The 14,489-nt window shown below is 36.6% G+C and overlaps 1 protein-coding gene across 1 annotated transcript in view; it reads right to left on the reverse strand.

Annotated features, from left to right (window-relative positions):
* Window positions 1-10,046: 10,046 nt before the first annotated feature.
* Window positions 10,047-14,489, reverse strand: part of LOC112947345 (LIM zinc-binding domain-containing Nebulette) — a 231,760-nt gene continuing 227,317 nt past the window's right edge. The window contains exon 7 of the mRNA XM_026039409.1: window positions 10,047-11,643. Within this exon, the coding sequence (XP_025895194.1) occupies window positions 11,467-11,643 (177 nt within the window). The 3' untranslated portion in view covers window positions 10,047-11,466. The remainder of the gene's footprint in view (window positions 11,644-14,489) is intronic.

Here is a 14,489-nt window from a genome sequence, read left to right on the forward strand (position 1 = left end):
AAAAAAAAAGAAAAAAAGCATTCATTTTTAATGGCTGTGTCTACTTCTAGGGCTTAACTTTTAATTTAAATAAACTAAATCAAAAGCATGAATTTGCTTTGGATGCAATTTGAAACAAAACTAGTTATGAACACACACACTAAGTMATAGAAAGAAGAAGTTAGGAAAGGAATATTCTGACACTGTCTCTATAGCTGTCTCTACAGAAGATCGATTTATTTTAATAGCATAATGAAATTTTTGCTGCTATAGCATCTTTTACTGTGTTTTAACTTTACTCCTTTTTTGGCTTTCTTCTTGCAGTGGTAAACAGTACTTCATAAACACATTTAACTCTAAAATCTTCTTAGATCTCATCACAGTCACCACCACAAGTTTCTAAGTTATTATCTATATTCAGGGAAAACACAGGCATTTTTAAGCACTAGGAGACCTCTAAGCACCAAAACAGTATTTAGTCTCAATATGTTTATATTTTTAAATACTAATTTACATTATGGTTGAATAATTCATCTCACACAGTAAAAATTCAATAATGACATTTTTGTTCCCTGGTTATTTCTGCCRCTCATCTGCACCAGAAGCCAGATTTTGCAATCAATCTGTATTGTTAAAGCCTTTTGAAATTATGTAGAAATGTTGGTTTTCATTCTAATTAAATATACAGTACCATGTTACCTAAAATGCAATTAACATAACCATTTATGCACATATCAAGATAGCTATCAGACTATGTCCTGTTGCTAATCCTGATTATTCAAAAACACCTGTTCAAGCCTAAACTATGGAGACTTTTTAATGGTACACATGTGCCCCCTTGTGTCAGTTTTATAGCCCAGCCTTTTTTATTGTTAAGGGAACTATTAACCCATGATTCATCGGTAAGCCTGTTTCAAAGGCTCACATGCAGGTATTTTGCTCCTCAGCTTCCGATTCAGTTTGCCAGAGAAAAACAGAAAACAAATATTATTGTATGGCTCCTAGGCATTTTTCTAATACTGTGAGAGATTTAGAAAGGTTCAAGTAGCTCCAGCTATGCATGGTATGTTTATTAGGAGGACTACAGCAACCACACGTGGTTCAGTGGCAGTCTCAGAACGCGGTCAGCATCACTTGCTGCAGCTCTGCACAGGGGAGAGACCTCTGCCTCAGTGCATCGCAGCAGGCAATGGCCCAGTGAAAGAAGAAACAGTAGGAAACCTGCTCTGCACTTCAAGAAGAAAACAAGAAACCACAAAGGTAAATACTAATAAGCTCAGCAAACATTAGCCCTAGGGATGTAGCGAGTATTTTTGAGGATTATTTGAAGAAAAATAATAATTTCCTCTGAGAACACTCCTTCTGTCTTCCTAAATTTTGCAGGTGTAGTCCATCATTGGGAAACCATGAAAAATAGTTGGCACAAGTGCACACTGTGGGGAAATAATCCTGGAGCCTTCACCTTCCCTCCCTTTCCTACCCTCCTCAGCAGGAACAAGTGCTATGACTGAAGTAGGTCCCACCAGTGCCTTCCCATCCTTCCCACCCTGGAGCTCTTCCCAGTGTCTCCACTCCACACCTGCAGCCAAGCCCAGCACACTTTCCAAAACCACCCTGGCCATCTCAGCACCCCCAACACTTCTCACTTTTCTTTCTGCAGTGCCCTCTGGCCTCCAGGTTCTATGTGCCCCACATCTCTCCAACCAACAGCTCCAGTTCTGGACAGCTGCAGAAAAGMCCTAAGCTCTGTTAGCTGTGGCTGACAACACCTACTGCTTCACGAGATCATATTTTGTAATCAACCCTGCTAATTTAATATATGATTTGAAAAATCACACTAGCCTCTACGTCWGCAGGGCTCTGAACCTAAATTCTTTCAGGTTCTGGTATACCAGAACRGATAAGATTTTTGCACTTACCTTACAAAACTGCTGCCCAGTTGAGGTCATCAGAGTTAGCAACAGTGTTGCAATTAGCACTTGGGAGGCCTGTTACTATTTTATTAAAGCATATTAGTATATATATGCTTATTAGATGTGATTCATGTAATTATGRAATATATATTCCCTATACCAGCATTATCGAAAGAAGGAAAAGTTTATAGGGGAATTGGACTGTGTTTTGACAGAGGATCATTCATTCAATTTAGCAGCCAAACTAATTTGATTGTGACTTAAAAGTGAATATGTGCCTGTTTTGAGTGATCTTGTACTGCTCAGATCACACTTCTGGACCTCAGACAGGGCAAGGAGGACATTCCTGTGCATTTCCCTGATCTTTAAGAAGCAGTCTGGCAGTGCTGTGCAAAAGAAGGTTGTCTACAATAATACACATATCTAGACTGGAAAAGGCCCTCCCATGAGCAGGTCTGATGTGTTCATCTGCTTTGAACCTCATATCATGAAGACCAAAAGAAGAAMGTAGAAGAACAACCACAAAAAGATAGCAACTAGTCAGAACAGCATCTAAGATCAGTACATTCAAAACCATCTGCACAACAAGACCATTTACTCAACAGCATCTACAACAGCAAATAAATCAAGTGAGAGAGCTCTGTTACAGCAGTGACAGCCACTTAGTTCTAAGGAGCAATGAGTTTTGAAAGGTCTTGCAGGGGTCTTTGATAGGTGCTTCCTCTTGAGATTGTAGCTATTGCCATTGTAGTAAACATCTCTTTGGTTAAAACCACATCTGTCCAACACAGTATCATGGGCAGTGGCATGTGGACAAAGACCGTGACATTTTTTTGCTTTTGAATAGAGAGTACTCCACAAATGTTAGTTAGAATAGCAATTAAACGTTGTATGAAGAGAAAGTTTTCTTGAAGTACACACTCCAACATTTCTGGTCTTTTTCACTTCTCGCAAAGAAAACTACTAWGAAAAGGCAAAATTGATAGCAGAGAAAGATAATTGCAATGCTTTTTGAAGGCTAGAAGAAGAAAATGCAAAAATATAAACAAAAGTTTATTTAAGTAAAATTACTATTACATTTGTAAAACTACTTCTGTAGCTTTAGGATATGAAAGAAAAACTGTCCGATGATTTGTTTCAAGATATTACCCTTCCCTTGAATCTATTCTTCCATCAAAAAAATAAAATACTGACAAAAATCACACTAATTCATGCTTGGAGGGACAGAGATTTCTCTCTTTTTTTTTTTTTTTTTTTTTTGAAAAAGGTAGAACAAGGAAAAATAGCGTTTGGAAGTGCAAGCAAGCTGGATGTCGATTCTAATGCCAAATGCCTAGCCTGACAGACAGCTACTTGATTTCCTCACGTTGCACATGGTTTGCAAAAGCTGTCCAATTCAGTTTCTCCACTTCAATGTTGACTGAACAATTGTTGAAGCTGCACAGCTAATTAGTTGATTATAAATTGTCTTCATCTATTTTTTTGCATTTGTTTTCAACTACTGGAGCAGAAATGAAAATGACAGCATGTTGAATAGTTGTGCCACTCAAATAAGTGAACTCATTTCATGGAGGAACCACAGGTCAGCTCACCCAAGAGCCCATTTAACCCATCTAATCTGAGACATCCTTACTGTATGTAGCTAGAGTCATCAAAGTCTGCCTGAATAGTCCTTTACAGCCTCAYTCATTTAATGTATATGCTTGCTAAGGTTAACACAAGCCATGAAATTGGAAGATGTCAATGGAGTCATAGGAAATAAAAGAGAGGAAAAATATGTTTTCTTATAATGGTGTATTAATCTATAGAAAGGCAGGATTCTGGTGTGGAATCCTTGTCTAAAAGACATACTATCTGATAAATTCAACATAAGCAGCATTAGCAAATATGACAATGCCTAGCAACACTATTTCCAAAGCGAGAAACACAAYACATCTATATAGAATAAGGGCTTGGATCTGACACTGAATTTTGGAGATGGTCCAGAAAACCTTCTTTGATGAAAAGAAAAAATCTCCTGAATCAAGAGTTCAATCAACAATCTAACTTTCAGAGGCAATCAGAGATTTTTCTAGCAATGGCAGTGAAAACATAATGAAGATACTAATCCTCAAAAAAAAAAAAAAAAGGATGATTAAGAATTTGTCTGGATTTGGACACGATCAAATCAAAATACGATTGCCTTCTTTTCCAAAAGCTCCAGCTGAGCACACAAGCAGCCAGAATCCATTCAAAAGCAAGAGGACAACAAAAGGACAGTTAAGAGGAATGCTCAGAGACTTGTTCATTGTTGAGTCAAAAAAAATATGTGTATAACAGGGTAGGGGCACATRTCAATCTTCTTTGACTTCTGCTCAAAGCTCTTGAGAGGAGAAGAGGTAGCTGAGCCATGCTGAAGTTTCTATCCTGAATGTTGGAATGAGAGAGGCYGAGTGATCTGAAGGCCTAACTGGAAGGGTACAGAGCCCGGTGGAGCTGAGTGCCAGAGATGTGACAGTCTGGCTGAAAGAAGAGGAGGCGAAAGGATATGCAGTGAAGTCAGTGTACAACAGCGGGGAGCAGAGGGAGAAGAGCACCAAATGCTGCTGTGTTGAACTGGCATATCRGTGGGCTCAGACACAACTGCTGATGAACACCAGCATTTCTCAAGCAATTTAAATTCTTAGTGCTTTGAAAAGCCTCTCAAAAGTGTCTCCTTTAGGCTGCAGCAAAGCTGCAGTCCAAAGCAACAGGTTCTAGGAGGCTGTAAGCTTGTCACATGAGAAAGACAGAAAGAGGAAAAAAGAACACCAAAAAATTGCATCTTCTATCAAAGAATAGTCAAAGAAAAGCTACCTGCAATGTGCAAGCATTGAGAATGGATCCTTAGATATGAAGTACGATTTTAAAGGTTAAATTTTAATGCCTGGAGAGAATTACATACAATTCTCTTTTTGGACACAATTGGCCAAAGCCACAAGCTAGTAGTCTTGGCCATGAGCACATGCCTCATCACAAAATGAAGGCAGAGATGTAGAGAAATGAAATGTAAAGAAAGAAACAAAAGATAAAATTTATAACAATAGTCAAGGACTGCTTAGACTGTTTAATGCACAAATACGAATCTCCATTTTCTCCTTTCATTGCTAAACAAGTGTCCACCATGTAACAAATTATGCAGTATCTAATTTGTGGAGCAGAAGAGCTCCGTGGTACATCCTTTTATGGTGGTACTTTGACTGTTCACTCTTAGGGACCTTCTGCAGTGCAACGGGGTTCTGACCACACACAAGGGGTTTCCTTCCAGCAGGTTATCAGAACATGCAGTTTACACTGSTGGACAGCGCATTTCCTCTGAAGTTGAATATGGTTGAGTATGACAACGGTTCCTTCATCGGTAAGAATGCTATGCAAAATACAGGTTAATTCTTGCTAATTAATACAAGAAAATCAAAAAGGAAGTTCTGTGAAAGGGCGGAATGAAGATACTTTAAAAGCAATGATAGCAAGAACTTCACAGCCTGTCCAACATAGAGTGCAGAGGGCCTCCACAGGACTTYTAAGTGACAGCTTTAAGTAAAAAATTATCCCTGGTAGCACAGATCCTGTTGATAATGGTAGGCTATGAGGCCAGTAAACACAGAGGAAAAAAAAAAAAAACACTTTTTCATTACAGTCATTTGTTATATTTGACACTGCTGTTGAATAAAGGCATAATTCTTTTGGACATTGAACATGTGCCTCCTACTGACTTCACATCAGGGCTTTTCAGGAGGAAAAACGGAAAAACTTTATCTGAAAGATATATTTAGAATGGAGACAAAAATCTAGTATTCAGGTTGTTCTAACAGATGATGGTGGAAGTTAGACATAACATGTATTCTGAGTGTTTGAAGTTCATTTTGGCAGCTCATAAATCTTTTCTTATTGAAAAGTGATGCTTGCTACAGTATAAAGGATGGATTATACTATATTGTGGACATTTCAAAAGCATTGAATATTGAATAAAAACACAGAATATGGAATCAAGGCTCTTTGCCTAATTAAGCTTGATAGGAAATGCTAATGTGCACTTCTTAAAGATAAATTTAAGTATGATAGGAACTGTGTGTCACTTACCTAGAATGAACTAGCCAATTCCATTTCTGAAAGTCATTTGTCCTCATTCCTTGTCACCAACCATTCTACTACACCAACCACTAATACTTGATAAAAATTAAAAGATTCTAATGCAATAGTGTACACATAATGCTGATACAAATAAAATATGCCATAAAGTAAAACAATCTACTTACAGGCTAAGCAGTTCCAAAATACTTTGGGATTTTATTTTAACTTAGACTTTCTTACAATTCTGAAAAAAAAAAAAGGTATTCACTTAAGTGAATAAAGATGATCCAAGACCTATGTTTATATATAAATTTGTGTTAAAAAATCACTATTCCAATTTGTTTTCATTAATGTTGCACTGAGAGTGTGCCTAATCAAATGCCCATTCAAAGTTCAGCAAATCAGGATCAGTCAAATCAGCCAACCTCATTCACTTTTTATTTATTTAAACAAAGCAAGGGACATGGAATATGAAGTCAGGGTTCCACTGAAGGATTATAAATACAGACTGAAAAAGCAAATTAATCCTCTGAGGAGAGTTCATTTCTGAAATAAAATGCTGGTTTAGGAAACCACTTTGAGTCCAAGCTTGGGGAATAGGACTAAATATTCGACTTAAATTTGAAAACCCAAGACATTCTTAGCTAAAACTACATATACCTTGGATAACTTATATTAATGGGTATGATAGCTTTGCTGTGTCTCGTTTATGAATATCATACATACGTAGTGCTGGGTTTAAAATTTTATTTGAATGATGTTTAATGTTATGCAAAATAAATTATTTTTGTTACATCCACTGTGACATCAACTAAAATGTGAACTAGTTTGCATAGGTTAGTACTGTGGGCAGCATGATGTTGCTCTAGTCCACCAAGGCTTAAAGATTCACAGTGTAGAGGAAGAAACAGGAATTAAAGCATTTCTACTAAAATATATTTTAATAGCTGGTGTTAACTTTCTGCATAACAAAAGCCAAATTAAGATGATACATCATATGATCCAAGAGTAAGTATAGCTGTCCTTTGAAAAACAAGTGTTATCCTCATTATCGTATATTCCCAAATACAGTACATTTTTGCAAAATAACTAAAACTTTACACATTTTAAAGCAAACATAAGCCAAACTGCACAGCGGTTCATTTTTGCTTCTTATGTTACACTGCAAAAACCAACAGCTGAGTTTCCACATCATGCTAATCAATGTTAATACAGTCATTGCTGCCTTCCAATGGTCTAGCAATTTCTAATAGTAATATTAAATACACATGATTGAAATGCTACAGTATAGCTTATTTTTCCCCAAAATAATAATAATTAAACAAATGTCAACAGCAACTGGATTACAACTTAAGTACAATATGCAAATTCTACTCATCAGACACAAGAAGCATATGAAATTCCTTTGAATATACTGTTGTAGTGCAGGCAGTCTAGGAGAGAATACAGCTTTCTGGTTCTCCTTCAAAGGGGAGATGGAATTCCTATGGCATAAAGCTGGAGAAAATCACTAAAGCATTGCAAAATGGTTTGTTCTTCTATAGCTCACCAGTACTTTGCATTTGCCAGCACATCAGTTTGGAGATCTTTTTCAACAGCATCTTTAGTCTGTTTCTGTATATTACTTAAACATTTACTAACTAAAGCTTAGTCTGTATTTCAAATGGAGTATTAATCAACATAATTAAAATCTAACAATTTATACCCCACACCACTTCCTGCCAAAGACTTCTGTTATTTGTCAGTTCTTTTCCATTGTGCATGATAACATGCAGACATAGTACAATAAAAACTAGAATTATTACCTTTCCCAATATTGGAGACCTTCCATTTCCCTGAGGAGCACTTGGAAGGGACACATTTGTCACAAATATAATCCATGGGAGGTGATTCACTGTCAAATCCCAATCTATTGAAGTGGTTTATGGTATGTCAAATGTAATCAAGAAAACCCTGTTTCATCAAGATTAAATGCTAATGTTCCATAATGAAAAATTATAACTGCAGTATCTCTAAGTAGCTTTGTTTAGAAAATGAAGACTAGCCAGGCAAGAAAGAGCAATGAAAAGCAAGGCACCCATTTGTTCTCATATGTATGTGTGTATGAATATGATGTATGTAGTTTTCTGTATTTATGTTTGTGTCAGAAAGAATTATAGCACACTATAACTACTTAATTTTCTAAAAGGCTTAAAATAGGAATGTGTGAATTTCTAACATGAATTTTATAACTTTGGGGAAAATTTGGCTTAAAAAAAGTCTTTTCTTCCCCTAGGAAAATGTTGTCTACAGGAAGAAAGTACAGTGAGAGGAACAAGGTGTGTTAAAAAAAAAATAGACAATTTAAAGGTGATGAGATAGTATATAACATCTGTTCTCCCTATATCCCACTGCATGTAACAGGCTCCAATAGATACCTTGTAAAACCTTTGCTGCCACAAATTTGGTTCTGACTTAACTTTCCATGCTTTATCTATTTTAGATTCTGTGAAAAAAATTGATAATTGTACTCTGAAAATATGAGGCATTTGATATCACTTGTGAGAATAAGCCTGCATAATGAAAATAAACGATWTATTCTATCAGAAAAAATAGAAACCATTCCAAATGAATGAGAACTAATAATCATATGTAATATTAAAAAATACTATCTATATGGGTAACTTAAAACAGGTCTTAACAATTCTGCTAATATACCATTCTCATGAGAAACATAATTCACATAATGTTCTCTTGACYTTTTTTATTTTTGCATGTTGCTTTAGGTGCTTTACTAAGCTATAGAATAATTAAAATCATAAAGAAAATATTATTTTCATTAGCATAACATAATCCTTTAATGTCATCAGATACTCATTTCCTGGTTTACTTTTCACTCTGTTCAACACTGGAAGGACCTTTCCAAGTTGGAAGAACACCAGTGTATTTATAGGTCAGGTGCTTCTGAYAGAGCACAACAAATTGCAACTTGATGCAGCATATCTGTTCCCTGTATCTTTTTATACAAATCTGCTTAGCTGATTGACAGATTGTTTTTATTGTTGTCAGCATTACACAGCTAATAGAACAGCACAGCAGCAAGTGATACCAATTCTGCCTCAGGCATCATCAGAAAAAATTGCCAGCCATCATAAAATAGGATTTGTATTTGCTATTTGTTGTTGATGGCTAGAGATAATAACTAATGCAGAAGTTGACTGCTTTTTGAGGGATTCTAGGCTGAGCTTGCCACACCAGCCTTTGAAAATGCCATTTGACTCACAAAGCCAACAAGTTTAACACAGAAATTATCAGTAAGATATTAGGGTTTGTTCCAGAAGTAGCTCTCTATGCAAAACTCTTGGATCTTCCAAGAATTTTAGTGACAGCAGTGTGACCTGTACTGATATGACATTTAGAGTATCACATCCTCTACTTTAAGCCACATTTTCTGAAGTTACATGCTGCTGGGCAGCTTTATTCTTGAAATTAGGCATCTGACAAGAAAGCATGAGCAAATCACAGCTATGAAATCCTTTTTTTTTTAATGCAGTCGCACCACTTTCTGTTTGGCACTCTGAAACCTGCCCCTTATTAACACACACACACAAATGCATAAGCTTTCCACTTCTTAATGGTATGCAATAGCAGAATAGGCAGGTATTTTTACTGATAAGTTTCATTTAATGAAACAAATCCCTACTCCCTTCCTTCTTTAGTATTTAATGAGATATTGCAGGCTTACTTATTTTTGTGGAAAAAAAAAAAAAGAAATATAAAATTATCTGTAAACTCTACATTTAGTTCTACTTTTAAAAATCCAAAAATACAAGAACACCAGTGCAGATTCAACACTGGCAACTACCTTAAAGTTAACTTCTCAAACACACCACTCAATAAATGATACCAGCAGGAACATTTTCTTTCTTACATACATATACATCCACATCAGCAAATTTCTATGTGAATCTTGAACAATTTTGTACTTCTTCCCAGGGACTCTGCTGGGAGGAAACATGGCACCCTTTCAGAACCCAAGTAAAGCCAAGGCCCTTCCCTGTGACCCAAGTCTGTAGACATAGTCCCTCTTATATCATTATATCACCAATTATTTGATCCTCTGCTCGGCCTTTCAGACTGCAGCCTGAATCCCTCAGTCTTGAGCATAAGCTGATGGGCCACAGGGGAAGAGGAAAAGGTCTCTCAGCAGAGGACACGCAATGGCTTTAGAATTCTACTGTTGTCCCTGAAGGTCTAAACTGAAGTCTGACAGAACACAGCAGCTTTGAATCCTGCTTGGTAAATTTTGACTTTCAGATCGGTTAAGGGAAAGAATAAACCAAGTTAAAAATTAAAACATAATACCTATCCTTTGTTAATCATTTGGTAAGCATACAACCCACAGCTGGATCACCAGGTGATCTGGAGGAAACTGAGTGACAGGCCATTGCACTGAAACGCACTACAAGAACCAGAGCTCTTCACCACTCTGCAATGAAGGGCAAGGATTTCTGCAGCAGGGTAGGCACATCAGCTCAGCAGCCGGGAAGCAAGGAGCTTGTGGCAGGAGTGAGGGACGTGACTGCACGCTCTGTGCAACCACACAGCACTGGGGCCTCACACAGGCTATTTACAGCACTACACATGGAGATAAAGTAACATGAAGTATTGATTGTTCATTGCCCTACTGGAAGTTTCTGTTTAAATGCCAAGTATTATTAAAAGGAAACAGAAGACCTGGTAGGTTCTATTCTCTAGATAGTCTCTGTGAGGGGTTTTGTGTGGAAAAGATACTGAAGAACCATGAACCCTGGCATAGATATAACTGATGGACTGAGATGCAAGCAAAGCTGATAGAAGAGGTCACTGTTGAGCATAAGAGAAAATGGGCAATCCAGGAGTAATTGTGGGTAAGTAAAATTCAGGAAATATTTGCTCTCAAAATAGTTCTGTTTCRTGTAAGGTTGATGGGCAACATGGGTTTTATTTGTTTTTTATTAACACCTTACCAGTAATTATTTCAAAATCCAAATTCTTTACTCAACATTTTATTAAGATGCTAACTGCTCAAAAGCCAAACACTCCCCCTATGGTTTGAAGAAGTGTTCAAACTCATTACACTGTTAGCCTGTTTTGATTTCAGAGTGCTTTAAAAAGTGAATCAATTTTATAGGTCTGTTATAAAGAGGAATAATCTCTTTGAGAAGAAGAGAAAAGATATTTTCATTTTACAGAAAAAAACATTCACGGGGTTAGCAGCACTAGCCTTCTATATGTATCTCTTATTTTTGGGAAGCACTATTGTAAGCAATGCTGAGTTCTGAATTTCTTTTCTGTTTATCTGCACTTTAAAGGACTCTAAATTGGATTCTGAATGAAAATGCAGACTTACAGCAGTGAAAAAGTAAAGAACATGTGGTCTTAAAATATTATTTTGATTTTTTTTTTTCTAAAAGGTTATATTTTGAGTTAATCAGAATAAAGCTCAAAGGACAAGAGACAAAAGTTAGTTAACAAACTCAATATAATTTGCTGGAAGCATTCCTGTTTTCCCAGTTCTCTGAACAGTACCATACATCCAGCCATCATCAATTGGTTGCACATTGATGATATAATCGCCATCCCTGAAGGAAACTTCATCTTCATCTTGAGCACTGTAGTCATACATAGCTCTGTATGTTCTCTGTTGAAGAAAAGAAAACAAGATTGTAAAGTCTCAAGCTTAAGCAAAGATAGCATCCTTGTGTCCTTTCACAGAGAAAAAGGAAAGAGCAGGAGTAAGAAAGAAAGGAGCCAAGGGAAAAAGAGTAATTTAGGTAAATTACCTTTKGAAAGGAAGCAACATATAACATAAACATAACATAAAACAACATCCTGATAATTATTTAATAAATATAAACATTTTTTGTGAGTACCAAAATGGTGACTTTTGTGAACCTGACTCTTGAAAAGTTCATTCTAACTGCTTCATATACTCACTAGTAACAGTTCATTATGTCCAGCCACAGCTGGCTGTGTACACGGCCTCTGACTGTGCTTCTGCTCCCTGTTTGCATGACTCCCAAACAGCTTGTGCTGTGTCTTCACTTCAAAAAAATCAATATCTTTATGCAGGTCATTAACTTTGCCATCTCATTGGATGTCCTTCATTTTCTTTAACATTTTACCCCAAATGAAAAGTTACAAAATATATTAATGAAAAAATATATACATATAAATACCTACACACACACACATATATATAATATATAATGAAAACAAAATTTCCAAAGTCTGCAAAAACAGTTTTTTTCAATTATACAGCACAAATAAATGATTAACCTAAACAGAACACGAAGTCCTCTTTTTAGTTACGCCAAACTCCCCAATACCTCTGCCAGCTGTAAGCAAAGATTTCAGATTCTTTTTCATATATTTATTTCAATTCATAATCAACAATATGCTATCATTTACTCAAACTCAAAGTATGATTTCCAACTTACAGGGAACAAAGTCTCCCATTGTGTTTTAATGGCAGAATAAAGGTAGCTCAATTTAAGATTCCCAAGAGTTTTTCCCCTTTTCTTGTCTCTCAATAGAAGTCAAGAGCAGTTCAGGCATCACTGATAATACCTCACTGGCCTGCCAGCTCTTTTTCCTTGTCACGGTATCTAGCTTCTTTTTTTTTTTTTTTCCTTTTCCTCTGGTAAAATGATTCAAAGAGAACAAAGGTAAAAGACTGTTAACACTCGGGATGATTGTCTTAACCTTTTAAAAGACAGCAATATTCAGTCTGCTCCCAGTTCAGGAAAACAACTCCTAAGCAGCTCTACCTCATGCACTTGTCCTGTTTTCGTTATTTGTTTTGTTTTGAAGAAATTTTATTATCAGAAATGATGTCCATATCTGGCATGAAGGAGAGAATTTTTTTACTAAGCCACGATTTCTATGTCCCTATTAAATGGGCAAAGACTGGGGCAAGAGGTGAAATGTATTATTAGACTGACAGATACAACTGAAATGAAACAGTCACATTTTTGCTCACCAGAAAGATGCTCATCGTCATCCTTTAACTACCCATGGTATGGACATAACTGCTGCTGTTTCCTTTAAGGCGKCTTGACTACATCATTGTGGTGCAAAGTTGTTAAAATAAGCTAGTAATTTCAAACTTAAAAAAAAAAAAAATTTATAGGGCCCTAAATGCCGCTAAGAAACCTAAATTTATGGCCTTAACACCTAATTAGGTGCTAAATGGCTGTCAGGAGAAATCTCCATAATAATCCTGTTAGCATTTAACGCCTAATTATCACTTCAGAGTGTAGTCTGGGCTATATAATTGAGAATTACAATACTTAAAGGACTCAAAGCAGAGGATTTTTAAAATGCATTTAACTGAATTATTCCTCTGTCAGTAGTGAGTTCAGCAGGTACTGAGAGCACAATRGGGGTTTAATAGAAGGTTGGAGTTTTGTAAAACAGTCAAGTATTCACTTCTGTCTCCTCAAAGGTCTAACTTGCAGCTTTTGCTTAGGCAAAACGGTAAGAAATCTGTGCATATGAAGAACTGAAGCAAAGCTATTCAACTCCCCAGCCAAATGTGAGTTAAGAGATGCATATCTCCTGCTCAACCATCAGTTTAAACTCACTTTCTGGAGGGGTCCTCACAACCAGTAGTTACCTGTTGCAATGGGGAAACCAACTAGCAACATGAGGGTTGTTTTCCTAGAACCTTTCCTTAYCTAAAGGCTTTGAAACAAACTTTCTTATTTTTCAGAGGTAAAAATACTCCAGAAGAAGCCTTAAGGGAGCTGTTATAAAACATGCTGTACTCTGAGCAGCAATTTTATTCAGTCTATTACTTAAAATTGCTCATAGAAAGTGAGCAAAAACTAAAGAGTCAGAAAAAGATATACTCAAGAACTGTGCTAGGGAACTGTGCTAAGATGATGTTTGATTTAAACCCCCCCCAAAAAAAGGGGGGGGGGGGGAGAGAAGACTCAAAAACAAATGACCAGAAAAATAAGCATTAGGAAAATTCTCATGTTGGTGGACGTAAGATGAATTTATGGATTTTTTGGGGGACCTGATTTGATAATGATGTCACAGAGTACAACAAGATTGAATGGGCTTTTATGACCACACCTACCTCTCTGCTCATTCTCACCCTAAAGGAATCCATGGATCTTCAACTTTCTTGTCCTAGAGAAGTCCTAGGAAAACTGAGGCTGACTTCATTATCTTTACTTTCAGTAAAAGATGGGGATTTTGAGACCAATATTCGAGTTAGGACATCTTTCCTATAGTCTCAACTCAGTTTATTCTCCTTCCTTTCTTCCTCATCYTCCACATGGCTTAGTCAAACCATACAGCATACTCCCTTACGTACTTTCCCTATTACCATTGAATTTCCAGCTTTGGAAAGCAAAGGAAAATGATGAATCTCAAGAGAAGTGAAATGATACTGTTTCAACAGGTGGCCCACAGGCAAGTCACTGGGATATTAGGGAAATACTGAAATAGCAGACTATCTACTTTTCCATGTAGCCA

This window comes from Nothoprocta perdicaria, unplaced genomic scaffold (assembly GCF_003342845.1).
Source record: "Nothoprocta perdicaria isolate Ctin4 unplaced genomic scaffold, notPer1 scaffold_23, whole genome shotgun sequence".
Taxonomy (NCBI): Eukaryota; Metazoa; Chordata; class Aves; order Tinamiformes; family Tinamidae; genus Nothoprocta; species Nothoprocta perdicaria.